General features: G+C 43.8%; 1 protein-coding gene across 2 annotated transcripts; it reads left to right on the plus strand.

Moving 5' to 3' along the window:
• The first annotated feature begins 67 nt into the window (after positions 1–67).
• Positions 68–27,906, plus strand: FRRS1L (ferric chelate reductase 1 like). 2 transcript variants are annotated; one of them, XM_045780676.2, is made up of 5 exons: positions 68–352; positions 12,082–12,166; positions 14,444–14,582; positions 17,639–17,885; positions 21,398–26,790. In XM_045780676.2, the coding sequence occupies exons 1-5, from the start codon at positions 115–117 to the stop codon at positions 21,568–21,570; spliced, it is 882 nt and encodes a 293-aa protein (XP_045636632.2). In that variant the 5' UTR covers positions 68–114; the 3' UTR covers positions 21,571–26,790. The 2 variants fall into 2 exon arrangements, with proteins under 2 accessions (XP_045636632.2, XP_045636633.2); XM_045780677.2 differs by lacking the exon at positions 21,398–26,790 and adding an exon at positions 27,366–27,906 and having other exon boundaries at positions 71–352.

Here is a 27,906-nt window from a genome sequence, read left to right on the forward strand (position 1 = left end):
GCGGGCGGGGGCGGGCGCGTGCTGACGGCGGCGGCGGCGGCGCAGTCCCGGCCCGGCGCCCGCGGCGCCCCCGCTGCGGCCCGAGCGGCCTGGCTGTGGGATCGGTGAGCAGCGATGGCACGACCGCCCCGGCAGCGCCCGGGGGCCTGGGTGCAGCTGCTTTTGCTGCTGCTGGCCGGGCCTACCACCTGCGCCGCCAGCCCCGCAGACGACGGCGCGGGCCCCGGGGGACGCGGACCCCGGGGCCGCGGGCGGGGGGACGCGGGCGCCGACGAGGCCGTTCCGCGCCACGACTCCTCGTACGGCACCTTCGCCGGGGAGTTCTACGACCTGCGCTACCTGTCCGAGGAGGGTGAGGCTGCGAGAGGGTGAGGGGGTGCGGGAGGGAGGCGCGGGGTGGGGGTGGGGGACCGAGGCGGCCGCGGGAGCGAGGCGGAGGGGCGGTTTGGTAAGGAGGCCAACAGAGGTAGCTCTGGGACTGTGGGACTGGGATGGGGAGCGCACTGCTCAGACCCCCGCCGGCCTGCAGGAGGCACCCGAAGAACTGTCAGCGCCTTCCACCCGCCGCCCGCTTTACAGGTAGGGAGACTGAGGCCAGGAGAAGGAGGTGGTCAGCCGAGCCCTGGGAGGCTGCGGACAGGTGGGGCTGTGCCTAGGCTCCCCCAGTTCTTAGCGTCTGGCCTCCACTCTTCCTGTCCGGGGTTGGGGTAACGGGTGGTAGGGGAGGAGGCCGCCATCTGGCCTGGGGTGTGTGAAATCGGGGAAGCTGGTGGGAAGCAGAAATCACCATTTAAAGTGATGTTGTCTTATTTTCTCCCTGTCTGTATTGACCTAAATTTGCAGTGACTAGTGCCCCAACATTTCAGCGCTCTGTTCCTGCTAAATGCCGTGCCATCAGAGCTGGGGCACATTTCCATCCCTACTTCCATCCCAGTTCTTTTCTGTTATCACACATGTTAGGGTTCCCTACTGTGAGCCACCACTGTTGGGGGCTGCTAGGCCCAGAGACTAGGGGTTTTTCAGCTACAGACCTCCCTGTGGAGTTGCTTTAGTGAGCACAAAAGTCAAGCTGAGTCTGTGTAGAAGGACTAGAAACTGGCCCCTTCTGCAGTTTGGAAAGTAGTGATTTTCCTATTCTTATGCTAAGAGGAGTATGCAAGAAAAAAATTGGGGTTGAAATGTCCTGGCAACTGATATGATGCTGGGTATATTTGTTACGAAGGATTCGGTTTAGCTGCATACAGCAAATAGCTTAAATAGATAGAAGTTTCTCTATCATGTAAAGAAATCTAAACGTAGGTAGTCTGGGCTGGTATTGGGGGCTCCATGCTCATCAGAGACCCTGGATCCTGGTCTTCTGCTTCTTCACAATTCTTAGCATGTAACTTCGTGGCCCAAAATGGCTGCTTGATCTCCAGCCACTACCTTCACTGTCCAGACAGTGGGAAAGAGAAAGTGGGAAGAAGGTCACTAACTACTTTATAAGGAGATTACTCAGAAGTCCCATATAACAATTATACTTCATTGGCCACAATGTGGCCACATGTAAATGCAAAGGAGGCTGGGAAAGGTAGTCTTTTAGCTGAGAGGCAATATGTCCAATTAAAAAATTGGAATTATTGTATTGAAATGGAAAGGATGGATTTGGGGAAATATATTAGTTGGGTAGAGGTTCAAGTGCTGAATCAGGAACCCTTACATATATTGGCTTAAATAAGGTACTTTATTTTTTTTCTCACATGAGTCTGACTGGTCTGGGCAGTTGGGACAGCTCTGTTCCACAAGGTCATTCCATCTTGTTCCACCATCCAGTAAAGCTTTGCCCTCATAGGTGTGGTAGAAGATGGGTTGCTTGCATGTCCTTGTTCAAGCTTGAGGAAAGGAGAAAGAAGAAATTCGGGACAGGCCGTTACCTTTTAGGCTGGTTGCACAGGTCACTGTGGTTCACATTCCTTTGGCAAGAACATAATGACATGACCTAGCTGCAAGAGAAGCTGGGAAATGTCCTCTTCTGGCTGGGCAGCCATGTGGCCAGGGAGGAGGAGGGACGGGTGAGGGGGCGGGGACAGACAAGCAGAAGCAGCAGTTATCACTCTGGAAACGAACAAACATTTCAAAGCCCATCTGTTTCTGAAAGCATCTAATACATATTTATTCTGTTCGTAGTCAGCCCTGCACGCTGCCAGGTGACTCACACGTGGCACCCGAGAGCTCATATTCTCATTGGGCACATGTCTCTAACAGACGGAGGAGAACAAGGTCAGATGTTGTATGTCCGTTTGTATATACAGAGAGAATGCACTTAGTTGTAAAGTCCAGACGGTTTTATGAACATGGACGTCAGGTGGCTGCAGCCATGAGGAGGGCTTTGTAGAATTGAGCTAGGAAGTAGACTTTGATGAGCCAGAAGACGGAGGGCATTTAGGGGAGGTGACCCCGTAGGACAACAAGGCACGCGGTGTGTGTACAAATCCCTGGTCTGTCTGCTTGCTCCACTCACCCATTCTGCACATGCAGCCTGAGGCTTAGCTCTAACCCCCAGAAATCCATGATGGTTCCAACTTGCTCACTGGATAAAGCTTCAACTCCTTTATCTGGAATTTTCTCTTTGGCCCAGCTTCCTTTTACAGTCATTTCTGACTCCTCCCCTTCGCTTACCAGGGGCTTTCACAGTCCTTTCTTCTCTTCTCTCCAGCACTTTCACTATCTTCAAATGCAGATCCTACACCCGGCTGGTGAGTTCCAGTGGGGACATTTGTGGGCGGAGCCTCTCGGGCAGCACCTCCACTAGGTTGCCCTGGGCCTGGGTTTTAGCCCTGTGGATCCTGTATAGAGACTTTCTCAAGATCCTTAGAAATAACCAGTGACATTGCCTTAAAGGGTACCCCCAGAGAGGGAGAAGCAGACCCAGGAAATGTCCCAGCTGGATGTTCTAACCCAGAAAGTGAAGGGAAAGAGGGTGTCAGGATGCAGTGTCCCAAGCCACGGTGAGGCCCAGTAGCGTGAAAGCTCAAAATAGTTGATGGATTCGGGAAATGAGAGGTGAATTTTCCTGGGATAAATTCAGTGGAGAAAGGAGGGACCCTGATTGATTTTGAAGGACATGGCAAGTGAAGAGGTAGAAATAGCACCTTTAAACTACTCTTTCTTCTTCTTCTTCTTTTTTTTTTTTTAGATTTTATTTTTACTCATTTGACAGAGAGACAGGGAGCACAAACAGGGGGAGTGGCAGACAGAGGGAGAAGCAGGCTCCCAGGACCCTGGGATCATGACCCAAGCTGAAGGCAAATACCCAGGTGCCCCTCTTCTTTTTATTTTTTAAGATTTTATTTATTTATTTGATACAGAGAGAGAGCACGAGAGCACGAGGGGTAGGGAGGGGTAGAGGGAGAGGGAGAAAGAGGCTCCCAGGACCCTGAGACCATGACCTGAGGTGAAGGCAGATGCGTACTGACTGAGCCACCCAGGTGCCCTAAAAACTACTCTGTCTTTCTATCAGCACGAATGCGGCTGTCTTTTTCTAGTGATTGGACTCCGTGTTACCTCTATCCAGGGGACCCCCTTCTCAGGTTCAAAGTAGCCAACTAACTGTGTTTTCAATGAAGATGGCCTGGTAGTATGTAAATACAAAAAAGGGAATTAGACTAATGGAGATGGAGAATTCACTGAAACTTCCGGAGAGCCCACTGTCCATTACCATCCTGTCTAGAAACCATTTCTCCAGTGTCCTGATAGCCCAAGACCCTCGAAGCCAGAGGCTGAAAACTGGCTACTTTGGTATCTTTAATTGCCCCCTAAACATGTTCATTTTCTAAAATTTAGTTTGCATTTTGGTTTAACTATGCTAGGGTTGTTTTGTTTTGTTTTGTCGTTTGGGGAGAGAGTTCAGGAGTGGGGGAATCGGCAGAGGGAGAGAGAGAGAGTCTTAAGCAGGTTCCACACCCAGCAAGGAGCCCATTGCAAGGCTCCATCTCACGACCCTGAGATCATGACCTGAGCCAAAATCAAGAGTTGGACACTTAACTGACTGAGCCACCCAGGCACCTCTTAACTATGCTAGATTTCAGACTTCTTAGGGGTTCCCGCTGTCTTAGCCTATACAACCATCCTGACATTCCTAACTCCACTGCCACCTCTTTCAGGGAGCCTTCCCTGATTTTTCCTTCTCCCCATCCCCTGCCACTAAGTGAGGATATTCTCTCACTGCATACAATCTAACCCCGCCGTTGACCCTTTTTGCTCTCTATGACCAAGAGTTTGGATAGGGTCCTGGTGCTCAAATCCTACCATTCACCCCTCTTCCTCTTGAGGTTCTTAACACAGAATCTATGTATTCAGAGCAACAGAATGTAAAACAGATTACTTCATGATTATGGGCAAATATTGTATTCTGAGGGTTCTTTGAAAAAACCGAATTGGGTGTTTTGGGCTTAGTGTCAAGTCCCAAGTAAAGCCTCCTCCTCTCTGTCCCCTGCTGTGAGGATCTGCACGCCCTGAAGCCTTACTAGCCAGTTACGTGGAAGGTGGTAGTGACTTGTCCCTAGAGCCATGCCCTGCCTTGGAAGGAAAAGAGGAAACCTGTTCATTGCTGCTTATCTTTAAGGCACAGTGATCTGACCACTCGTAAAATGTCGCCCTTTTCTGATTGAGTTCTGACCACATTTTTTCCTACTTGGGAAAGAGCTATTAAGACAGTAGAGAGAAGGACAGAACTTGGGGAAAGGGCACAGACTCCTTCATCTGCCTGTGTTCTTCCTACAAGTACCATGTATTGTATGTGGATACCTAACTCATCACCCTGCCAGTCTGCAAGTCCTCTAAAGGTAAATAACCTGCTTCTGGTTTATCTGTGCATCCTCCTTGAATGTAGTCTGATAATTACACTAACTGGGGCTAAACTTTCAGTAAGTGCTTACTGTGCGCCAGGTACTGTTCTCAGTCCCTCACCCATATTAACTTTCATTCTTGCAGCAAGCCTGTGACTTAGATGCTGCCGTTAGCCCCACTTGGAGTTCAGAAAACGGACCCACAGAAAAATTTAAGCATCTTAGCTAAAGCCACACAGCTGGAAAGTAGCAGAGAACTACATAGATTTGTTGATTAACTTTATGCATAAGATGGTGCACGGTGTCCAGCGCTTTGGAGTAGAGGCCCCTGTTGATCTGCACTCGGAAGTACAGTGGACCAGCTGAATGAGGTGTTTGGACGGGCAGACTTGAGGAAAGGGGTTCAGAACCAATGGGGTAGGCACTTCATGGGGATCTGCGGGTTGTCTCCCGGTGGAGTGCCGCGGCGAAATCTTTGCTCCATGGCCATTCACACGTGTGTGGAGCTTTCCATATTTTACATTTTCTGAATTGACCTTTGTACTTCATTCTGTGACTCTGATAAGCAGAAACAACGATTTAGGCAGTCCAGAAAGAGAGAGGGGTTGGTGCAGTAGTTCTCAGATCTGAACAGACAGCTGCTGGTTAAAACTTCAAGGAATCAAGTACTAAATTAATACCTGAGGGCTGTGAGCCAAGCAGTCAATTAGAAGCAATAAATAGCAAACCAGAAGCCATTAACCACCCAGTGGAGGATGGCAAAACAGGCTCAAGGGATTGCAGAAGAGGAACAGAAAGTATCTGGGAATTAGACAAGAAAGGAAACCACAGATATTCACCAATTGATAGATATTTGGGTTGTTTCCCATTTTTGACTATTATGAATAATGCTGCCATGAACATCTGTGTACAAGTCCTTATGCAAATATATGTTTTTTAGCTCTCTTGATAGGAGTATTTATGTAGAAAATCGGAAAGAGTCAACAGATCCGTAAGCAAGAGAATGCAATAAGGTCACCGTAGACAAGATCAGCGTAGGTAAACCAAAAGCTCTCTTCTTTTTTAACAGCAATAGCTAGAAAATGTCCAAACAAGATAGTATCTAAAATAGCAACAAAAATCTGTAGCAGTTCAAATTTTGCCTTACAAAGAATGCCCTGGTTCTGTGTGGAGAAAAAATTTTAACTATTAAGTGATATAAAAAAATATGAATAAATGGGAAATATACCATGATCTTGGAAGGAGTGACTTGTTGTTATAAAAATGTCAGCTCTCCTCCCATTCATCTGTTCGTTTACCGCAGTTTCATACAAGAGCCCAACAGTATCTGGGGAGAGAACTTGACAAATTAGTATCTATCCTTTACATGGAAGAATCAAGTTCTGTGAATTGCTGAGATATGGTACAAAGCCTAGTAATTCATATAGTGTGGTCCTGGCTCAGAAACAGCCAAATAAACCAGAGAACAAAGCAGAAAGTCCAGAAATAGACCTACATTCCTCTGAGGACCAGTAAATTATCGCAGGGTCCTAATAAATCGCTAGGGGAAAGATGAGTTATTTAAGTAAATGGCATTGAGAAAAATTGAGTCAATGTAGGGAGAAAAATAAAACTGTTTTCCTCACATCGTAAAAAAAAAAAAGGAAAAAAAAAAAAGAAATTCCAAATGGGTCAGGTCTAAATGTGAAAGGCAGTGCTACAAAGTTAATAAATAAACGTGTGTAGGGAAAGATCTTCATGTCCTTAGAATGGAGATTAATCTCTGGGACAAGACTCTAACAGCAGAAACCAAAAGAAGAAAAATTATTTCCCCAGCTACATCACATTTAAAGATTTTGGTCCAAGGAAGACTGTCATAGAAAAAAGTAAGATTTGTGGCAGGCTGGAAGGGGAAAAAAAGGCAGCATCTGAAACCAACAGTGAGTTAGTATCAGGAATATACATACACACCCATGAGAAAGACAGAAAACCAAGTTTAAAGAAAAGCACAATGATAATGTATATACACATCATAGGAAAGGAAACCCAAGTGGCTAATACAGATAGGAAGAGATGTTGAACCCCATTAGTACTTGGGGGAAATACAAATTGAAGTACTGAAAATGTCGGGTGATACCAAGTACAGGCAAGAGTGGAGGGGAGATGGGGACCTTGTGCACTGTGGATGGGATTGTAAACCCGTGCAGTTTGGCTGAATACTAATCTCACAGAGCTTTGTGGAATTAAAGATGTGACCCAGCTATTGCTCTCCAGGATTTACTGAAACAAAACAGAAACCTCTTGCGTAGGTCCACGAGAAACATAGGTAAGGCAGTTCATCTCGTCATTATTCAACAAAGCAAACATCGAAGGCACTTTAACCATTAAGGCAATTGGGAGGTTATTTCACAAAAGGTGGTTATATGCACATCACGGAGTGCTATTCAGTCAAGAGTAATAACAGGTCTCACGTTTACATAGAGGGATAGATTTCCAAAGGAAAATAATAAATAGAGCTGTACCACGCAGTGTCCTTTATGCAGATCAGAAGCATACACAAGCCGTCTGCTTTTCAAGAGCACACATTTATAAAAATAAACACAGGGACGGTGGCTGGGGGGCTGGGCTGGGCCCTTGCTAGTCTGCTCTGCCCAGGTGCTTCCAGACCTCCTGCGTAGCCGTGGGGTGGCCAGGGCAGTGCAGCTGCGGGCCGCGGGGCAGGGTGGCGCTGCTGGCTTGGTGAAAAATGGGGCCGGGAACCTCCACTTCGGCTGCTCAGTTCTGGGGAAGGCGCTTTGGTGATTGTTTTGTAAGGCAATCGTGCAAGACTTTCGGGATGGTGTTCTTGGGAACATGAAAGGAGTTTCGCGGTAAGGCGGGACCTCACCCTGGGCAGGCAGAGTTCCATGCCCTTTGAGGAGCTGGCACAGATGAGAAGCTTACCCCCCAACCCCCCTTTCAGGGTATCGCAGTAAAATATTGCTTCTCTAAGATGTATGTGTCAGCGTGCTCATTTTGTTAAAACCTGCAGCCTTTGCAGAAGGATACACAGGAAATACTCCAGACCAGGAAGAAAGTGGGTCTAGGAACGGATTAGGGGAAAACAGAAAATGGGCTTTGCATGGACTGATATGAGTGTCCCATAAACCAAGAAAGGTCATCGATTTAATTTGCTAGACCTACATACTTAAAAATTAAAATTCTGCCATCAAGGTAATGTGCCAGTCCAATTGTACAGAGCGTGTCAAACATCCTGTTAAAGGACACCGCTCTCTAACTAGTTACCAAGAGAAGGGCTGATAAGGTACAGTCTGCAGATCCATTGTGTCAGTATTCAAGGACTAATCCGTTCAGTCTCTAGCCATCAAGATCCAATCAGAAAGAAAGACAGAAACCAGTTCTAAGCTTTTTTTTTTTTAAACGGGATGACCAGCCCAGAGAGCTACCTAAGTAGGTGTTGGGGGACTGGAAAAGCCAAAAGGAGCACAGAGACAGGAAAGGTGGGAATAAGCTACTGCCCCTAGGACTGGGGTGGTGGGAGGGGTCAGGGTACAGAGTAGGGCTTGAGGCTGTGAGAATCTAGAAGCTCAGCCAAGAGACCCCCCAAAACTGCAGCCCATCCTCTTAGAATGGAGCTCTCTGTCCAGCTGCTGCTGGTTCCTTTGAGGGCATGACAAGGCTGGTTAGGGGAGTCTAGCAAAAAAGCTGGAAGCTGGAACCAGCTTGCCACTGCAGGGATGAAGCAGGATCACCGAGGACTTGTGTACTGGACAGCAATCCAGTTGGAAGGAATGGTCTTTCCTTCCTCCTGCCTCCTAGCCTCCCTCCAATGTTTCCTTTCGGCAGAGCCCAGCCAGCTGGCAAAGGAGAAATGTGGTTTGCAGAGTGCTCAGCCCATCGTAGAGTTGGCCATAGAAGGCTGGGTTGTAGCTCAGAGACAAGAGCTTAAATACTGGCACATGATCCAGACTTAATTTATGCCAAATAGATCATTTAAATTCAGGGAAAAATTGTAATGTTGCTGCACTTACTATTCGGCCAGTCCCAACTAGTATCATGAAATAAATTTTGGTGCTAATAACCCAGAGTTAGTGCAGACCTCACAAGCTAGAGGGATGGTCCGTAGCAAGACTGCTCTCACTTTAGATCAACTGGCTGCACGTCCTGGGACTACGCACAACTCCCCTCAGGTTCTGTAGTTCACTGGAATGTTTCACAGAGTTCAGGGAAGCACTACTGTGCTTACTATAAAGGATACAATTCAGGAACAGATGGTAAAGACATACATAGAGTGAAGTCTGGGGGTCTCCCAAATGCAGACTCTCTGTGCCCTGTCCTCATGGAATCAAGCCTTGTCACCCTTCCCAGTGTTAGTTTGTTCACCAACCAGGAAGCGGCTTTGAGCTTGTGTCCAGAATTTCTACTGGGGTCTCATTACATAGGCAGTGTTTGGGATTTAACCACTGGCTACATAATTAAATGTAGTCCCCAGCCTCCCACCCCTCCCTGGAGGTGGGCCTAGCTGACAGCCCCAAACCTCGAGTCACACGCTTGGTTTTTCTGGTGACCAGCCCCCACCCTGAGTCATCTCATCTCTTAGCATAAGCTTAGGTGTGATCCCAAGGGGCTCATGAATACCAAAGTCAGTCCTGCTGGGAAGTTCCAAGGATTCAGAGCTTCTCTCCCAGGGATCAGGGACAAAAAACCATCAAAATCTTTATTATACACCATCTTACAAAGCAAGAGAAAAAGATATGCCCATATGCATTTGGCAAAACAAGTTCTCATTCCAAGTTTTAGAAGCACAAAAGAGAATAGGAAATTAGCACTAGAAAAGTCCTAAGAAGCCTTTTGCCAACGCTAATAAGCTAGTTTGGTACATTAATAAATGAGTTTTGTTCCAAAGCTTGCTAGTATTTAGAGCCTAGAAACCCAGTCTTCTAGAGATGATCCCACCCAATGGTTATTAGTTCTGAGTCCAGTTTACAAAAACTTAATAGTAATCCAATCGTAATAATAACTGGCATTTGAGATGGAAATCTGCTGTGTGCCAATGTATTATTCTAGGTGCTACAAAGTGGTAAGGATAACAGAAGAAGATGGGGAAATTGAGAAGCAACATTATTAGAAACTGTCTTTTTCAGTTTCCTATAGAATTTTTTAAAAAATATTTATTTATTTGAGAGAGAGACTGTGTGAGCAGGAGGGGCAGAGGGAGAGAGAGAATCTCAAGCAGACTCCCAGCTGAGCACAGAGCCCAAGGCAAGGGACCCTGAGATCATGACCTGAGTTGAAACCAAGAGTCCGACACTCAACTGCCTGAGCCATCCAGGCGCCCCGGTTACCTGTAGAATTTTTTTTTTTAAGGTTTTATTTATTTATGTGACAGAGACAGCCAGCGAGAGAGGGACACAGCAGGGGAGTGGGAGAGGAAGAAGCAGGCTCCCAGCAGAGGAGCCTGATGTGGGGACTCGATCCTGGAACGCCGGGATCACGCCCTGAGCCGAAGGCAGACGCTTAACGACTGCGCTACCCAGGCGCCCCACCTATAGAATTTTTAAAACATAAGTAGTCATAGCATTCTTGGCTAAATATTTTGAGAAAAAAATAGCCTCAGCATAGTAGTGAGAAATAAGAACATATATGAAGATGCTTAACATAGTGTGTAGCATTAAGCGGTTGCTCAGTAAATGTTAAGACAACAACAGAACACTCGTCCAAGGCCGGACTCAGTCTAGAGCACCAAAGTAGATTTAGGGCTCAGCATAGAATAAGCATAAAAGAAAAAGTAATGCACCTGGCCCAATTACTTAAAGATGGTAAAAAGCTACGAGGGCTGTATTTTAGCATGTGATCACGATCTAGGGTAGTAGAAATGAACTGTCCAAAGTATACAGATGTGTGCCAGGGAAGCGTGGCTTAGCGGCTTTTTTTTTTTTTTAAAGTGTAATCTAATGTGATGAAAAATTTCCTTACTACTTACAGCCCACTGACAAGTCCTTGAAACAGGCAGAGTGACGTTCCTCTAGGAACTCAGCTGCCTCGATGTTAGTACGTTGCTAAGGGCAAAAGGCACTCTCAGCCCGACCCCCAGGATCCTGAATCTACTTTAACATATAAAAATTCCTTTGGAAACTTCCTTTACCTCTATCTCCCCACTGATAATACATCTGAAGGGTCTCATGATTGGGTTTTCCCTAAACAGTAATAAATGACCTTTTTCCTAACAATAGCTGGCCCCCTCAAGGTCCTGGAAACCTTGTTTCCAAAATACCTGGGAGGCTTGTGCTTTCCCAACCCCCCCCAAACTTGAAAATGTATAATGGGCCACCCTCATGACCCCAGTGCAGCTCCTTCTGCCCACAGGTCCTGTCCCCGTGCTTTCATAAAATCACCTTTTTGCACCAAAGACGTCTCAGGAATTCTTTCTTGGCCATTTGCTCCAGACCCCAACATCTTTCTCACACATCATAATGGAACAAAGTAAACAAAACCTCAAGTTTATATTTATTTACATTGCCTAATATCTGTGGGTGATTTTAGTTATTCCTTTGACAATCATGTAGTCAGCGGCCAGTGCCAAGCAGTACGCTGGACAGAGAACCCAAGACGACCCACCCGTGGTTCCCGTGTGAATGGGGTTAGCAGCCGGGGAGAAAAACCTTGCTGTTGCAAACTGGAAGCATAGTGCAGGCCGGCCCTGCAGCGCGTGGTTGAATGCATTAGGATGTTAAGTGATCTTACAAGAAAGATACTCAGCCGTCAGAAATGATGTGCTTGAAGAATTTCGTGAGCTAGGAAAATGTCCTCTACAGCCTAATGACAAATGGAAGTTTCAGAGAAATGGGAAAATCCTATTATCCTGTATAGGTATAAATGGAAAACCTCTATCAAATATACAAATATTTCATTGTTGACTTCTTTTCCTTTTAGAGCATGGGTATTGTGTGAAAATTGTGATGTTCGCACTCCCAGGGATGATGGTGAGCCTGTGGTTGTATGAAATTATGCCACCTCTCTGCCTCAGGTTCCCTGCCTGTAAAATGAGGGAAAGGCCACATAATTCTCAGTTTACACGTAAAACTAGCTCAAAGATGCGTGCCCTACACCCGCCCCTCATGAAGAGGGTGATTAAGCTTACACAAAGCCCTTTACGGAGGCCCTAACCATATCTAGACATGTGTGATAGAAAGTAGTCAACATATTACAAAGAAAAATTTCTCCTTGGAAAAGCTGTCGCTGGATTTTCTAACCATTGTTTATTCTCACTGTCTAGGTTACCCTTTCCCTACTGCTCCTCCTGTGGACCCATTTGCCAAAATCAAAGTGGATGACTGTGGAAAGACTAAGGGATGCTTTAGGTTGGTAGATTTGCGAGTCGGATAACTTGAAGGCTAAGGCACTGATTTACTTCTCAAGGTCGTATTTCAGTCACATACAGCTCATTCTAATCTGGAGCCCGCACCCCCTCATAGTTTCAACAGGGGTGTGGCCTGTTTCCGATGGCCACCCCAGCTATCAGTCTTAGAGGCCATAAGCTCTCGAATGCTACTTGGCACTGGAACATTCCTATCTGGTTTTTCATTTATGACCGTACTGCCGTCGGCCCAGGTATCTACTTCTGACCAGTTGGCTGTATGAAAAAGAATCACATGACACGGGCTGTGTCTTATTAGCAGGGCTGTGAGGGGACAGACCATGATAGACACGTCTAAGACCCAATTCCTTTTCAAATAAAGAGTCATGACTTAGGGATATCTGGATGATACTAACTAGCCATGAACACTGATGATTGTAGCGAGTTTGTTATCTCCGGTTTAGGGAGTCCCCCCGTGATTACTAGTCATGCTCTATGAAGACATGGTGGGCCGGAGCCAGCAAACACTAGTAAAGACAGTGAGCCTCCCATCCAGACAGCTCCGCTTTGTTGGAAAAGGTGCCTCCTCTTTGAGACTGTTATTTCCTAAAATAAATTGTCCTTGAGTAAGGGTTGCGATGGCCACTGCACTGAAAGTTCTGAATTTTTTTTCTTTTGCTCGGTGCTCAAGGTCCAAGGAGAATAAAAGCGAATAAAGGGGTTTTGAGTTTTCTTTGGATTACAAGGATATTTCTAAGGAATTTTTTAAAAAGATTTTATTTATTTATTTGAGATAGAGAATGAGAGAGAGAGAGCGTGCACAAGCAGGGGGGAGGGGCAGAGGGAGAAGCAGACTCCCCCCTGAGCAGGGAGCCTGATCCAGGATTCGATCCTACGACCCTGAGATCATGACCTGAGCTGAAAGCAGACACTTAACCAGGTGCCCCTCTTAGGAATTTTTAAGAATCCAACTAATACTATGATTGAGGAAGATGGCCAGGAATGTTAAGTCTGGTAACTGGGGGACATTTTCAAGAAGGGAAGGAATTTCAGTATCTGCTGTCTTCTGGGTGACTTGTTTTCTGGCCTATTCGTTCCTCCTTTAGCTTTCCTTACACCCATCCAGCATTTTCACCCGATTCTACATTGTCCTGAGCTCACATCTCTTCCCAGCTGTTCAGGATTCCTGCCAGCCTACTGGCATGTTCCTTGCCTCCCTCCTCAGTCAATACTTGGCAGCCTTCTACCCTGTTCTTTCAGATACCTTCCACCTGAGCTTCCCTTGTCCCACCCATTGCTACAGTTTTCTGTTCTTCTGAAAATGGCGTAAAACAGTGTCCCTCTCACTAGGGCTTTCTGATTCATAAAGGATCCACAGTCCCCTGGAAGAAAATCTAAATTTGTGTTTCCATTTCAATCATGCCCCTTAAAATGATGCATGTATGCATAATCAGATTATTTGGATAACCAGTTTATAGTGCTCAGTACTCTGGTGGCCCGATTTGTAATTGTGTGATAGCCTGAGAGAGCCGAGGCAGATTTTATACATCAATGATGCGTTCATGCTCCGTGAATACCAGATGGGGTATTCATTTGATGTACGTACGAGGGTTTTGCAGGCGTTCAAACAGATAAAAGTGGAGGAAAGTGGCATCTTGTTGAGTAGTAAGAACGTGCTCAACCCAGAGACCCCGCACAGTGTAGTCAGAGACACCCTGTGCAGGTAAGCAAAATCTACCTTCAGTAAGACTACACCATCCATCACAGGAATGCTGAGAATTTCAATGTTCCTGGGTTTGTAGTTTAATTTATGTTTAATTTGTTAAGTATTTGTTAATTTAGTCGTATGAAAATTTCTAAGTAAAAAATAATTAGCACATATTTCATTCACAAAGACAGTTTATTAACTCTGAGAATGTCTTCCTCTGAAAGGGATTCAGAAATAACTCAGTAATAGCAAATACCCGAGAAACTCTAATATAATGTTGAGAACACTGGCTGGGAGTAGAGGGCCAGGTTGAAGTCCTCTTGCAGCCACTGACTCACCGTGCAAGCAAGCCCCGTCCCATCTCCGGTCCTCAGGTTGTACGTAGATAAAAAGGAGCAGATATTTTCCACGGTCTCCCCCAAGTGAAACTGTGGTTTTCAGATCCCTGGTAGCAAAGATCTCATTTATTTGGTAATCTCGCTTCGCTCTGCCTGATACGTTCGTTGTTGCCTTCTTACCGTATTGTGAGTAAGAAGATGACGCGGTGGTGCTGTGTCTCAATCTATCCTATAGATACGGCAAGCCGGGCTGTAACGCGGAGACCTGCGACTATTTCCTCAGCTATCGGATGATAGGGGCCGATGTGGAATTTGAGCTGAGCGCTGACACAGATGGTTGGGTAGCAGTCGGATTCTCTTCAGACAAGAAAATGGTAAGATGCAAATCATAATAAGAGTTTTGTTTTTTTTTTTAGTTTGCTGAGCTACTTTAGATTTTGGAGAATGGGCATGGTTTCTCCAAGCTACCATGCCACTGTTAAATGTGTGAATTTCTAACATTTCTTTTTCTTTTTCAAAGCAAAGGAAATACATGGATAAAAGCAGTATAACGATTATATTAGTTACAGCTCTCTGATGGCAAGTTAAAAAAAATTCAAGCTAGCTTAAACAGAACGCGAGTGTTGGTTATGGGAATACGAGGTATCTCGTGGTACCTGCATTTATTAGTTATTGCGGCAGTAATGCTGCAGGAGAGCCTCCAAACCGCACGGCTTATAAGCATTTATTCCTTGTTCATGTGTGTTGAATTGGCGAGGGTTCAGCTGAGCTTGGCTCCAGGCCATGAGTTGGATTCGGGTTTTCTCTAATCATTCTGGAACCAGCAACTACCGAGGCATGTTGTTTTTCGTGGCAGAGACAGAAGGGCAAGAGCCCTCCAAGCCTATTTCAAACCTCTGCTCACGTCACATCTGCTAACATTTCATTGCCCGAAGTAAGTCACGCAGCCAAGCCCAGAATGGAGGGATAGGGACGTTCACTTCCCTTCCCAAGAGGCCCTGTGAAGGGGCGGGTATGTACTACTACTACCAGGGAATGAAGAGTCGAGTCCAACAATTCAGTCTCCTACAGGACGCACGGGCAGGAACACCTCTGGACCTCAGAAAGACCAGGAACCGGGAGCAGAACCAGTCAGGGCGTGCGGATCCCAGGCAGCTGTCCGTCTCTTACCTCTGCTTCTCTCTGTGCCTCTGCTGTCTTCTTCCCTCTTCCCTCTGTAATACCATCATTGCCATCTCACTGTGCCAGGGTGCTTCCCAGGTAGGCAGACTTTCTTGGGCCCCTGCGCCTTTGCAGAGGCTGCTGCTCTGCCACGAGGAGCCTTCTCTTCGCCTGGCCTGTCTTGAGGCTCCTGCCAGCTCAGACAGGCTTACAGCAGTGGCAGTGGCGAGACATGTTTAGATTTGGGATATGCTTTGAAGGTAGCGCTGCCAGTGTTCGCTGGTGGTTTGGAGATAGGTTGTAGGTGGATGTTAAGTAGAGACTGGGGAATCAGGCTAAGCAGTCAGAACTCTGGTGGCTTTGTTCTTGGAAAGGTCACCAAAAGGATGAGCTTCCACCAAAGCCAGTCCAGGCAGTAAGACAATGGGCCTAACTGGTAAGACTGCATGGATATGAATTTGCATCTCTTATCTCCTCCTTTAGCGTCAGCGAGAGAAACAGCAGGTGCGTGCCATCCCAGAAGCTGGCTTGCAATGTGATTGACCATTTCCTGTCCTAGAATGCATTTGTGCTCATGGTGCAGCTGTTAAGATTAGGGCGCTCAGAGGAGGGAGGTTGAGTAAGGGGCATTCAAATTTTATGTTTGACATTTGTTTTGAAAGATTTATTTATTTTAGAGAGAGAGCGTGAGTGGGGGGAGGGGCAAGGGAGAGGGAGAGAGAATTCTTAAGCAGACTCCCTGCTGAGCACAGAGCCCATTGCAGGGCTCTATCCCAGGACCCTGCGATCATGACCTGAGCCAAAACCAAGAGGTGGTTGCTTAACTGACTGCACCACCCGGGCTCCCCTATCTTTGACATTTTGCTGTCTGAAGTCCTTTAACAGATAAGTCTCTCTTTTCTTCTCCTATTATTCTGAGGAGAAGCACAGATGAAAATTTTTTCAAAACCTGATGTAAAGGAAAAGCTAAATGGAACCCCTTTTTAATAGCCTTAAACTTTTTTTTTTGAAATGGTATGTTATTTTTAATGGGATTTTATTTTTAGAGCAATTTTAGGTTCACAGCAAAATCGAATAGAGGATACAGAGAATTTCCATATACCCCCTGCCCACACACATGCATAGCCTTCCCCATTATCAGCATCACCCACAGAGTGGTACATTCGTTATAGTCGATGAGCACCTTCAACTTTCTGACCTTTTTTTTTTTTTTAAGATTTAATTTTTAAGTAACTTCTACATCCAGAGTGGGGCTCGAATTTGCAACCCCAAGGACAAGAGTCCTCGACTGAAGCAGCCAGGTGCCTCATTTTTTGGACCTGTTTTTAAAAAAACTTAAATGTACAGACTATCTGCAAGGATAGCGCAAGTATGCTTCACCCAGGTTCACCGAATAACTTTTTTTTTATTGTGGTAAAATGTATATAACGTAAAATCTACCATTTTAACCATTTAAAAATGTGCACCTCTGTGGCATTAATTACGTTCACAGGTGCAACCATCACCACTGTCTACTTCCAGAACTTTCTTTTTTTTCTTTTTCTTTTTTTTCTTCTTCTTCTTTTTTTTTTTTTTTTTACAAATTATGACATTTTGCCATACATGCTTTCTCTCTCTCCCCTGCTGTTGCTGCTGCTACTTTCTATTATTTTTATTATTTTCTGGAAACTTTGGAGATTCAATCTACTCATTAAAGTCAGGAAGTTTAATATTAGTATGTTAGTCTGATCAAACATAGTGTCCATTTTCCAGGGTTGCCCGTTGGCCCAATACTACCCTTATAGAAATTCTATTTTTATGACTTAAGATTCTGTCTAGGAATACTCTAAGTTGTCATGAATCTTTAGTCTTCTTCATTTTGAAATCGTTTCTTCCCCTTTTTGGTTTTTTTTTTTTTTTTGTCTTTCATGACATTGGCCCTTTTGAAGATTACAAGTACTTTTCATAATACTTATAATCATTTTCTGTAGAATGACTCTCAGTTTGGGTTTGTTTGATTGTTTCTTCAGGATTAGGTTCGGTTTGTATTTTCAGCAGGAATACTAAATAGCTGGTGATGTGTTCTTTGAACGTCACGTCCGGAGGCACTTATCCACTCTTGCCATGCTGACTTCGGTCACTTGGTTAAAGCTTTTTTAATAAAAATAATTTGGGGGGTGGGATTTCAAATTACAGAGATGAAGTGGATATCTGAGCTGAACTTCTTTTTAGCAGAGATGTTTGTAAAAGACACACCTTTGACTCTTCCCTTCATCGTTTTTCATGGTAGGGTGGTGATGACGTCATGGCCTGTGTCCACGATGACAACGGGAGGGTCCGCATACAGCACTTCTATAACGTAGGCCAGTGGGCAAAGGAGATCCAGAGAAATCCTTCCAGAGATGAAGAAGGAGTCTTTGAGAACAATCGGGTCACCTGCAGATTTAAACGCCCCGTGAACGTTCCCAGAGATGAGACAATTGTCGATCTGCATCTGAGTTGGTATTATCTGTTTGCTTGGGGTCCAGCCATTCAGGGTAAGCTTACATTTTGGCATCTGGATTAAACTCCAGACACTGCTTTGCTTGTGTCCATTCTTTATTGGGCAAGAGAGCGATAAGCCGTTTGAATAGCGTAAAAGAAAAAGGAGATAGGATCCTGCCTTTAGGAAGTTGTAATGGACCCTCTGTGCACATGGACATACAAATGGACAAGGAATACGTGTACACAGGTGACACAGTACAAGGTAGTATATGGTGAGCTCTATGCTTACTGGAACGGATCATCTGTCCGCTCTTGTGGGGTATGTGCTGTATAAAATTCTCACAACATTCCCATTTACTCCTCACCACCTCCTTGAGAGGTATAGATATCATCGTCCTCATTTTAGAGAGATTACGGAACTTGCTCAAGGCTATACAACTAATTAATGGAAGAACTAAAATTCAGCCCTAGGTCCTACTGACTCCAAAGTCAGTGAGTACTCTTAGCTCTTATGCTCTAAATATAGAAACTATTGAAAATAAATAAATATGAGGCGCCTGGGTGGCTCATTTGGTTAAGTGTCTGCCTTCGGCTCAGGTCATGATCCCAGGGTCCTGGCATCGAGCCCTGCATCGGGCTCCTTGCTCAGCAGAAAGTCTGCTTCTCCCTCCCTCTGCCTGCCACTCCCCCTGCTTGTGCTCTCTCTCTCTGTGTCATATAAATAAATAAAATCTTTAAAAAAGGAGAGAGAGAAATAAATATAAAAAATATTGACCAGGAAGGGACATCTGGAGACTTCTGTAGAGACTGAAGCGTCCCATTCGTGTTCACTTTATGACTATTCTGGTAGTCACAAGTCACCAAATTACCCTATGATTTAGCCCATTGCTCCTCAAATTTTAATGTGTACAGGAATTGCCTGGCTATATCATAAAAATGCAGTGTCAGTAGGTCTGGGGTGGGACCTCAGATTCTGCGTTTGTAACCAGCTTCCCAGTGGATGCCGGTTCATTGACGACCTCACTCTGGGTGGCAAGGCTCTTCAGCAGATCCCCCACAAAGACCCAAGGACATCATGAGACCTTCTGGAGGCTGCCAAAATCAAGTTACATGGTGTCTTTCAGCATTCCTCCTGGCTGATCAAGCCTAACAGCCTAAGAATGGAAGTGAGTTGTTTATGGTCCTTGTAGGAGAACAGCTCATTCTAGCTCTTAGCAATTTCTCTTTGTCTACTGTGTGCTTATCAACTCTCAGTTGCCTAATCTGATCTGTTTGTTTTTCTTTTTATCTTTTTCTTCTTCAAAGTGTTTCCATTGATTGGTCTGGAGATTTTATACCTTCCTTGCCTCTTTCTTTTCTTTCTTTTTCTTTTTCTTTTTCTTTTTCTTTTTCTTTTTCTTTTTCTTTTTCTTTCTTTCTTTCTTTCTTTCTTTCTTTCTTTCTTTCTTTCTTTCTTTCTTTCTTTTTCTTTCTTTCTTTTTTCTATTTTGAGAGAGAGTGAGAGTGCACGAGCGAGCGAAAGCATGAGCAGCGGAGGAGGGTCAGAGCAAGAGGGAGAAGCAGACTCCCTGCTGAGCACAGAGTCCGATGTGGGGCTCGATCCCAGGACCCTGGGATCATGACCTGAGCCAAAGGCAGGTGCTTAACTGACTGAGCCACGCAGGCGACCCCCCTTTTTTTTAAACCTGTTTCTTTTTTTCTTTTTCTTTCTTTTTTTTTTTTTTTTTTTTAAGATTTTATTTATTTGACAGAGACAGACACAGCGAGAAAGGGAACACAAGCAGGGGGAGTGGGAGAGGGAGAAGCAGGCTTCCCGTCTAGCAGGGAGTTTGACGCAGGGCTCGATCCCAGGACCCTGGGATCATGACCTGAGCCGAAGGCAGACACTTAACGACTGAGCCATCCAAGCGCTCCTTTTTGGCCTGTTTCTAATGGGGAGAACATTTGAATGGCTCTGGATTTGTGACACCTTTCCCATTTGCTTATTTCCTGGGAACCCACCAATGGATCTGCAGTTATATCTTTGAGTACTTTCAGTACTCACAGAAATAAATTTTATCTCAGCCTGGAGAAATGAACCCACTTAAAATCATGGGATTTGGAGCCTAAAACTCCAAAATTTTAGGTGTGGGTTTTTCCCTGTTGGGAGCTATACCCAGCCTTCTTCTAAATTCTGAACTCCAATTTCTTTGTATCTAAAATGGGGGGATGAGAATACCAACGTCAGTGGATCATTGTAAGCATTCAGTGAAAACAAGTACTTCAAGTTCCTTTACAACCTGGAAAGTGCTGTACTTGGGAAAGTCTTCGTCTGACATACATGGAATAATAGCCTAACATTCCAGGCCCTCCTCAAGTCTGATCCCACTTTGCCTGGTTAGCCCTCCAGGACTCTGGGTGTTCTCACTGTCCTCAAACAGAACAGGCATATTCCTACCCCGTATACAGGCTTGTGCACCCGTTATGATTAAATCCCTCTCTATTGATCAAATCCTATCCATTCTCTTAAAGTCTCTCAAAGGGGCTGCACTTTAAGCTAAGGCTTAAAGGGGATACAGGATTAGGTTTCCCTCAAGGGAAGTGGAAGTGCATGGTTAAGCCTAGGAGCCCATGTGCATGACCAATGAGGGAGGTTAGGTTAGATGGGAGAGGGGAATGCATCTGTGGAAAGAAAATGATCTGTGGGAAGAATTAATGCGTCCAATTTGGCAGGGCTTCCCTAGCAGCTAGGACTTTAAAAAACACTCACTCTGAGCCCTGTTTCCAAGGAGACCTTTGCACTGAACTCACACGCCTGTAGTCAACCTAACCCAAGTTCCACGTGGCTTATTCAGGAGATCAGGCACTTTGAATCAACTTCTGCTTAAGCATCCCATGTGCACAGCCTTTCCCTCTTTACACGTTTAACCAGGTTAGAAAAAGAAAACGTCTCTAGTTCAAACACTTGTTTGGTATCTTAATCCTTCTACTACCTTACTCTGCCTGTCAGCCATACAGACCCACGCACAGCACACCCACACACTCTCCGGTCTGACCTGGGCCGGCCACCACTTCATGTATCACAGACGGTGACAGAGACTTCGTCTAGAAGCAAGTATAGTGAGGTCAGGAGTGGTTGATGATCCATATATAAAAGATATATTTGAGGAGAAAAAAATAGTAGCTCTTGCTGTTTGAAATCAGTATACAGTTTTTCTTATGGTATTAGTGAGATAAAACTCCTCAGAGACCTTGAAAGTTAGCATTCATATGATAAACACTAAGAAGCATCAAAGTGGGGTGAAATGGAGAGATTAGTAATATTGTGCTGGTGGTGGGTGTGTGGATTCATGAGAACTAGTCTTTTGGGGGTAAATTTAGGTAATTTCTATGTTCTTTCTATTTCTATGTGTGTACAATTACAGAGAATTCTGATGATAGCTCTAATACCTGATTTCAGATCTTTATTATCCCTGCTTATGTTTTCAGTGCTAAAGACTTGTCTGGTCTTTCTGTTGTTTACATATATCATTTTAAATCTTTTTTTTTTTTTACTGTCCCCTTCCTTTTTCTTTCTTTCTTAAAGGCTCTATCACCCGACATGACATAGACTCACCACCGACTTCAGAGCGTGTTGTCAGTATTTACAAGTATGAAGACATTTTTATGCCGTCAGCTGCCTATCAAACCTTCTCTTCTCCGTTTTGTTTGCTTCTCATTGTTGCCCTGACCTTCTACTTATTGATGGGAACCCCTTAACCACAGCTGCAAAGCCAACATATTAAACAGATTAGGAAGTCCTTAGTATAAATATATTTTTAAAGAATGTGCGGTATAATTTTAGCTTTTCTTATTTAAAAAAAAAGATTCCTATAATTTCAGTTTTTTGGAAGAAAGAGCAAGCTGTTTTTCTAATCAAAGAGGATTGTTTAATATTGATCCCATACTTTTGGAAAGTACTTACAAATTTTTCTAAGCACTTTCAACTGTGTTTTCTTATTTGAGCTTCATAACATCTCTGAGTTGGCTTGATGAAAATTATTAGTGCCATCTTACTGAATGGGATTTGGGGCCGAGGGACGCTCCCTTTTTGGGTGACCCACATGCCACATGGCCTTGGCTACACTTGGTCAGATAACACATAACAAGGTAGAGAAAGAGCCAGGCATACGGAATCTAAACAACCTTTCTTCTTCCAAGTACAGCTTGGCAGAGTTACTTGGAGTATTACTCAAAAGAACTTTACTGGATGGCCCTGGTTCACAATCAACCTTTTAGGCAGAAGAGATTTCAAATTTCCATAAATGTGTTTGGATATTTACACAGCTGATGGGGAGAATGGGAAAGATTACAATGATAAGAAAATGAAATTTTCTTGAAATTTCTTCTCCATCAGTGAATAATTATGAGAAAATATTTTTTATTGCTGTTTGGAAAGGTTAGAAACGGAAATATGAGTGTTCCTGAAGATGTAAAACTATATTAATGATAAAAAAAAATAAGGGCATTCCTAGTGGTTAGAATTTGGACTCTTCTATCTTTTATTTTTAAATTAAACGATTCATCTGTGGTTATAGCTAATTCTGTCATCAGAGTCGACATCCACTGAGTATGATTAAATATGTATTATAATAGACAAATCATCTTAATAAAGATTTAAGGTATTTTGAAAATAAATTAACATTTTTGGAGATTGTGGAGCTTTGGAGCAGAAACTTTTTAAAGATGACATTTCTTTTTTAAATCAGAAAATGGGAGATGACCCCTAGAGTGAGTTCACCTAGTTTCTGTTCAACATGTTCAGACTTGTAAACTGGACCAGCAGTCAGCAGAACTTGTCATAATGCCTTGACTTAACGCATTCCCTTTTTTTCAAAGGAACCCGAATGTTCCTTTGTTCCAAAGTTCTGTGCCAACAGCCCACTCAGAGGAAAAGAGTCTGTGGGTGTCGTTGAGCTGCTGATGGATCTCCACTGTAGAGTTTTGCAGTCCTCTGACTTGCCCCCTTCATTATTTTAGAGCTGGATTTGTGGATTTTGTGATTATACAAGACTGGAGACTGATTTCGAACGCCATCCTTGGAATTCACCATCAGGGTGAAAGTCCACTTTGGGGGGAGAGCTTTCAAATTCTGTAACTGTACAAAAATAAGGAAAACACAGATTGCGTGACATATAGTCTACCAAGTGACGTAGGAGAAATAATCCTCATTGCAGATGGAGAGAGGTTAAATGACATTAGGTGAGCGAAAGAACTGGGTAGGATTCAAACTCAGGTCATCTGGTTCAAGTCTGTGGCTCCACCTCGCTGCCCTTGCCTTGGAACCGAGCCCTCCGGTCTCAGCTGAGAAGCCTGTGCACACCTTCATGCTATCGTGGTTGCTCCATGGTGAGGACACAGGATATGCAGGCACCCCCTTTGTAAATAAGAAGGCAAATATTTTTATACTTCACTCTCTTATGTATATAGTATTTCAGCTATAAATAGGTTAAGACTAAAGAGAGACAGGCTAGCCTCTGTAGCAGGCAGGGAAGGAATACATGAACGCATTTTCCCTCTCCTTGCATTTCAGGTCAAGCTAATTATTTCACGAGTCATTTCCACTTTGACGACCAGTCTTGCATATTCGTGCTTAGAACTTCTCTGACTTCCTATTGCCATTAGGGTAAAATGCAATCCATTTGGATTACCTCCAAAAGCATCTTTTGCCACCACTCCTCACTGGCTATGCCCGCGCAAGACAGCTGCTCTCAACTCCCCTCTCATGGTGTTGCCCGTGCCCAGGCGTCTCCCACTTCCAGTGCTTGCTGAACTCCTGCTTATCTTTCAGCTCACAGCTTCAGTATCTCTTCCTCCAGTCCCCTGGACTAGATAGGTTTAGGTCCGCTCCACATGCCCCGAGCAGCACACTGGGCTTCCCCATCCTGTTACTCATCACACTTTACTGCAATCGCTTGCTCGCCCTCCCTTGCTAGCTCCCCAATGCGGGAACCATTTCTTGCTACTCATGGTTGTAACAGACACCGCTGCACCGTAGGTGCTCAGCAAACGCTTGTTGGACAGAAAAAGAATATGAAACGCTACTTCCGTGGCAGGTTTGTTTGGTTCATATACAATGCCAGACTGGCCAACATTTGTATATTCTTCTACCTGTGAGCAAACCATAAACCATCTCTTTAGCAAACACTGAACTTTTGAAACACTGATAGAAAGTTGGTGCTGTTTTGCCCTGCAGTGAACCTTAACTGATGTTTTGGACAATAATTATTGTTCGCAAATAAGAATTAACAGACCAGGAATGCAGAACAGCATTTGACTCATTCCAGAGGATCGTTCGTTTATAGGCACACTGAAATTAAAATTCTGTAGACTTCAACTTCATTTATTCGTACCTTATATGAGAATAAATTTCGTTTTATCTCTGTATTCCCGTTTTCTAGCATAGTACTTGTCACAGGGGAGATGCCTAACCAGTATTTGTTTTGTTTTGTTTTGTTTTTGTAAAATGCCCAAGTAGAACCATACCAGCTAAATGTATTTAGTGCTGGTCTAAGCACCTCATGTGGATTAACCCATTTAATCCTCACAATCCCCACAGGAAGTAGCTTCTATTATTAATCCAATTTTACAGATGAAGAAACCGAGGCTAGACGTTTGGCATAAATGACCAGTGCTGGCATTTAATCTAGTGCGCTTACCTTACAAAGGGGCAGCTGAGACCTAGGGAGGTGAAAGGACTCCCTACACATTCATGTCTTTATGCACACTCATTAAGGTATTTATTAAATGGAACCCACTGTGCACACTCAAATTAGGTAGGTACTTTACCCCCCCCCCTTTACTGATTCACAATAAATAAGAGGACTTTTATAGTTCTGTTTGGGGAAAGAGGTACATTTTTCTTTCTATAAATTTCTTCTCAAAAACATTTAGAATCTTTATCAGCCATTTTAGTGCTTTTAATAGTTGTTGTTTTTTTTTTAATGCACAGATTGGACAATACTGAAAGAATGTATTTGTCTTAGTTAATTTTTATAAGTGATTTGCCTAAAACCCCAGGTCTTCTCATTTGGAACTCCGTGCCCTTTTATTGTTCCACTGTAGTCTCAGAGCTGAATTTATAACCATGATTTCAGACAAAATGCAGGAGCCATATTTAATGATCTTAATTTAAGGTGGCTTTTGTCATTAAGGACACTGGGAAGTTCGGACAACTCAGGGATGGATTTTTCATCCCAGACAGTTTTTGTTACAACTTCTGTAATAAAGTTTACTGTCTATATTCTGGATTTTGTGCTTCCAAGATGTTACCACTGAGGCTGTGTGTCATTCTCAGGCCTAGCCTGGGGTCCGCAAACTTTCTGTAAAGGGCCAGATGGTAGAGAATTTTAGGCTTTGCGGTCTCTGTTTCAGCTGCTCAGCTCTGTTGCAGTAAATTCGGAACCGGGTAAGCAGCGGTTTTAATATCTCTAAGCTGTGGCGATCATGAATGACTTTTACTGTTGAACTGCAATTCGTGGTGGGGATTACAATGTTTCAGAGTAATTTATTTCCCTGTAGATTTCTTTTTAAGCATTACCTAAATCTGTTACGCCCAGGGGAGAGTTTTACACAGGCGACTAAGGCATCTCCCTCGTGTATCCTAGTGGGAAAATGTTTGAAAGCGCCTTCACTAGGCCAGATGCTGAGATATGTATACTTTGTTGTATATAATTGTAGTGTGTATCCTTGTTCTCTAAACAGAACTGGTTATGTTTAGCGGACAGTTTGATTATCCTCAGTGTGTGTGTATATATATTTGTACATACATGACGAGCTCTGTGTGTGTTTGTACATAAATGCCTATAGATACACGGCAAGCCCCTGTGAAGGTCTTTGTCAGGATTGTTCCTGTTCCTGATCTCCTGACTACTCAAAAACCTTGTGCATATTACAGGCAAAACTTCCTTTGAGTTTATAGGAATTTAGTTTGTAGAAAGTATTCCTTTATTAAGCCTTGCCTCCTCTACTCAACATTATATGAATTGTTAAGAATGTATAAAGTATCACTGTTCAGTTTGACTTGTCTATACTTTTAGTTAAGAAACTAAGGCTAATGTTAACTAAGTAAATGGCATGTTGATAGGACGTATACATATTTTGTATTTAGATTCCTTATTCAGATATTCAGTTATTTAGTTTCAAGTTGGACGTCCTTGTTTTTGTATTTAATAAACAACCTGATTATAAGTTCCTTTTCACAAAAATAGTGGCTATGCTAGTGTGATTTTAAATGTCTGGAGACTGAACATTGAAGTGCATCATCAAGCTCTTTGAGATTTTTCACTTAAAGTGTACTGACGCTCGTTAATAGGCAAATAGCTGTTCAGTTCCATCCTTCTGGAGGGTGAGTGACTCTCTAGGGTGACTCTTTGCAGTGGTCGTGGCATTCACCCAGGTCACTAAAGTAGTTACCACTTCATCACGTACAACGTCCCGTCCACCTGGATGAGCGAATGCAGCTTCTCCACATGCCTTATTCCCATAGACACGCTGATATGCTGGAACAATCTGGCTCCAGGAGTATTAATATACTTTTTGAGATTGTCTACAAAATACTATTTTGTAAAAACTATGCCTTTACATAGACACTGATGGGTTATATTTGTTTTATAATAATTGTGTACCTAATGTTCAATTGCAATTGATTTTGAGATTTATGTATATTTATAAGCCTGTCCTATGTGAATTTTTACTCTAAGATGTGATACCTTACTAATAAAGACATGGATTTCTATTTATGTAAAGTAATTGTAGCGATATTCCTAGATGCTACCTAAATGATTGTTCTGTCCATTTGCCATCACAAATCCTTTTATCTTTAGAGAATTATGTTACAGTTAGTATATATTAACTAGATTTAAACTTTAAAATATAAATTCTCAACATGGTTTGAAATTCTTCCTGTTGATACAATTAAAGTTAGTTTATAATTCCTTATTGCTTTGCTCTGGTCCATTTTCAGTTTTCTGTGGTTTGTTTTGCATGCTTTCATTAGTAAAGTCTCCCTCAATTTATAGATGTTGGCGAAGATGACAGCCCGTCTTGTCTGACAAAGAGGAAAGTCACGTTGCAGTAGTCAGATAAAAGTCCTTGTAGAGAAACAGTTTGCAAAATGAAATTGTATTTATAGCTTCAGCTTAATACCTTTATCAAATAGTAAATGGAGGCCTATAATCCCATTTAAAGTATACAGTATTAATTAGCTAGTAGCATAATTTCGGTTATGAGCCTTACTGGGAGCTAAATCATATTATATGTTAAGAATAGAGTTTAGTAACAGAGCCTCATGAATCATGAGGGAAGTATGGACTTGCAGAATGGAGCAGGTGAGCTGTCAGTACTACTGGGGCTAGATTGAGAAGCTCAAGGAATGTCAGGTTAGGAAGGAATCAGGCATTACCACATTCTATATTATAGGCTCTAATGCTCACCCCCCCCCCCCGCCCGCAAGAAAACGAATATTTTGTTATTTCTTGGTATTCTAAGTGTTCCCTCTGGGATTTATTTTGCAGGATTCTCAGTGGATAGCTCAGCTGTCAGACTTGAACCTGGCTGATGGTTGAGTTGGAATTTTCTTAGGGCTCAGTCCCAGACGCAAGGGACTGCTCATTCATTCATTCAACATTTACTGAGGATTCTTACGTGCCAACGCCTGTGCTAGGCACTACACAAAGAGGGCTAAAGGAAGAACAGCTTTCGATTTCTGCCCCGAAGAGACTCACAGCCTGCTGGGGAGGCAGACACATAAACCCCGTGATAAGACCTTTTGATGACTGCAGTGATAAGGAAATGCTCAGGTGTGGTGCACGCCTGGAGGACGGACCCTCACCCTGTCTGTGGCCACCAGGAGAGCAGGCAGGGATCCTGAAGCTGAATCTTAAGGAAGGGGTAGGAGTAAAGCAGACAAAAGGCATGAAGAAGCATCTCCAAGAAAGAGAGCAACCCCAGAAGAAAAACCAGCAGGATATGTCCAGGACCACTGCCATTTGACAAGGTTTATATGAGTTTCGCACTGCTGCTGTAACGAATTACCATAAATTTAGTGGCTTAAAA

Source organism: Ursus americanus, chromosome 18 (assembly GCF_024610735.1).
Source record: "Ursus americanus isolate L20-20 chromosome 18, mUrsAme1.1.p, whole genome shotgun sequence".
NCBI lineage: Eukaryota > Metazoa > Chordata > Mammalia > Carnivora > Ursidae > Ursus > Ursus americanus.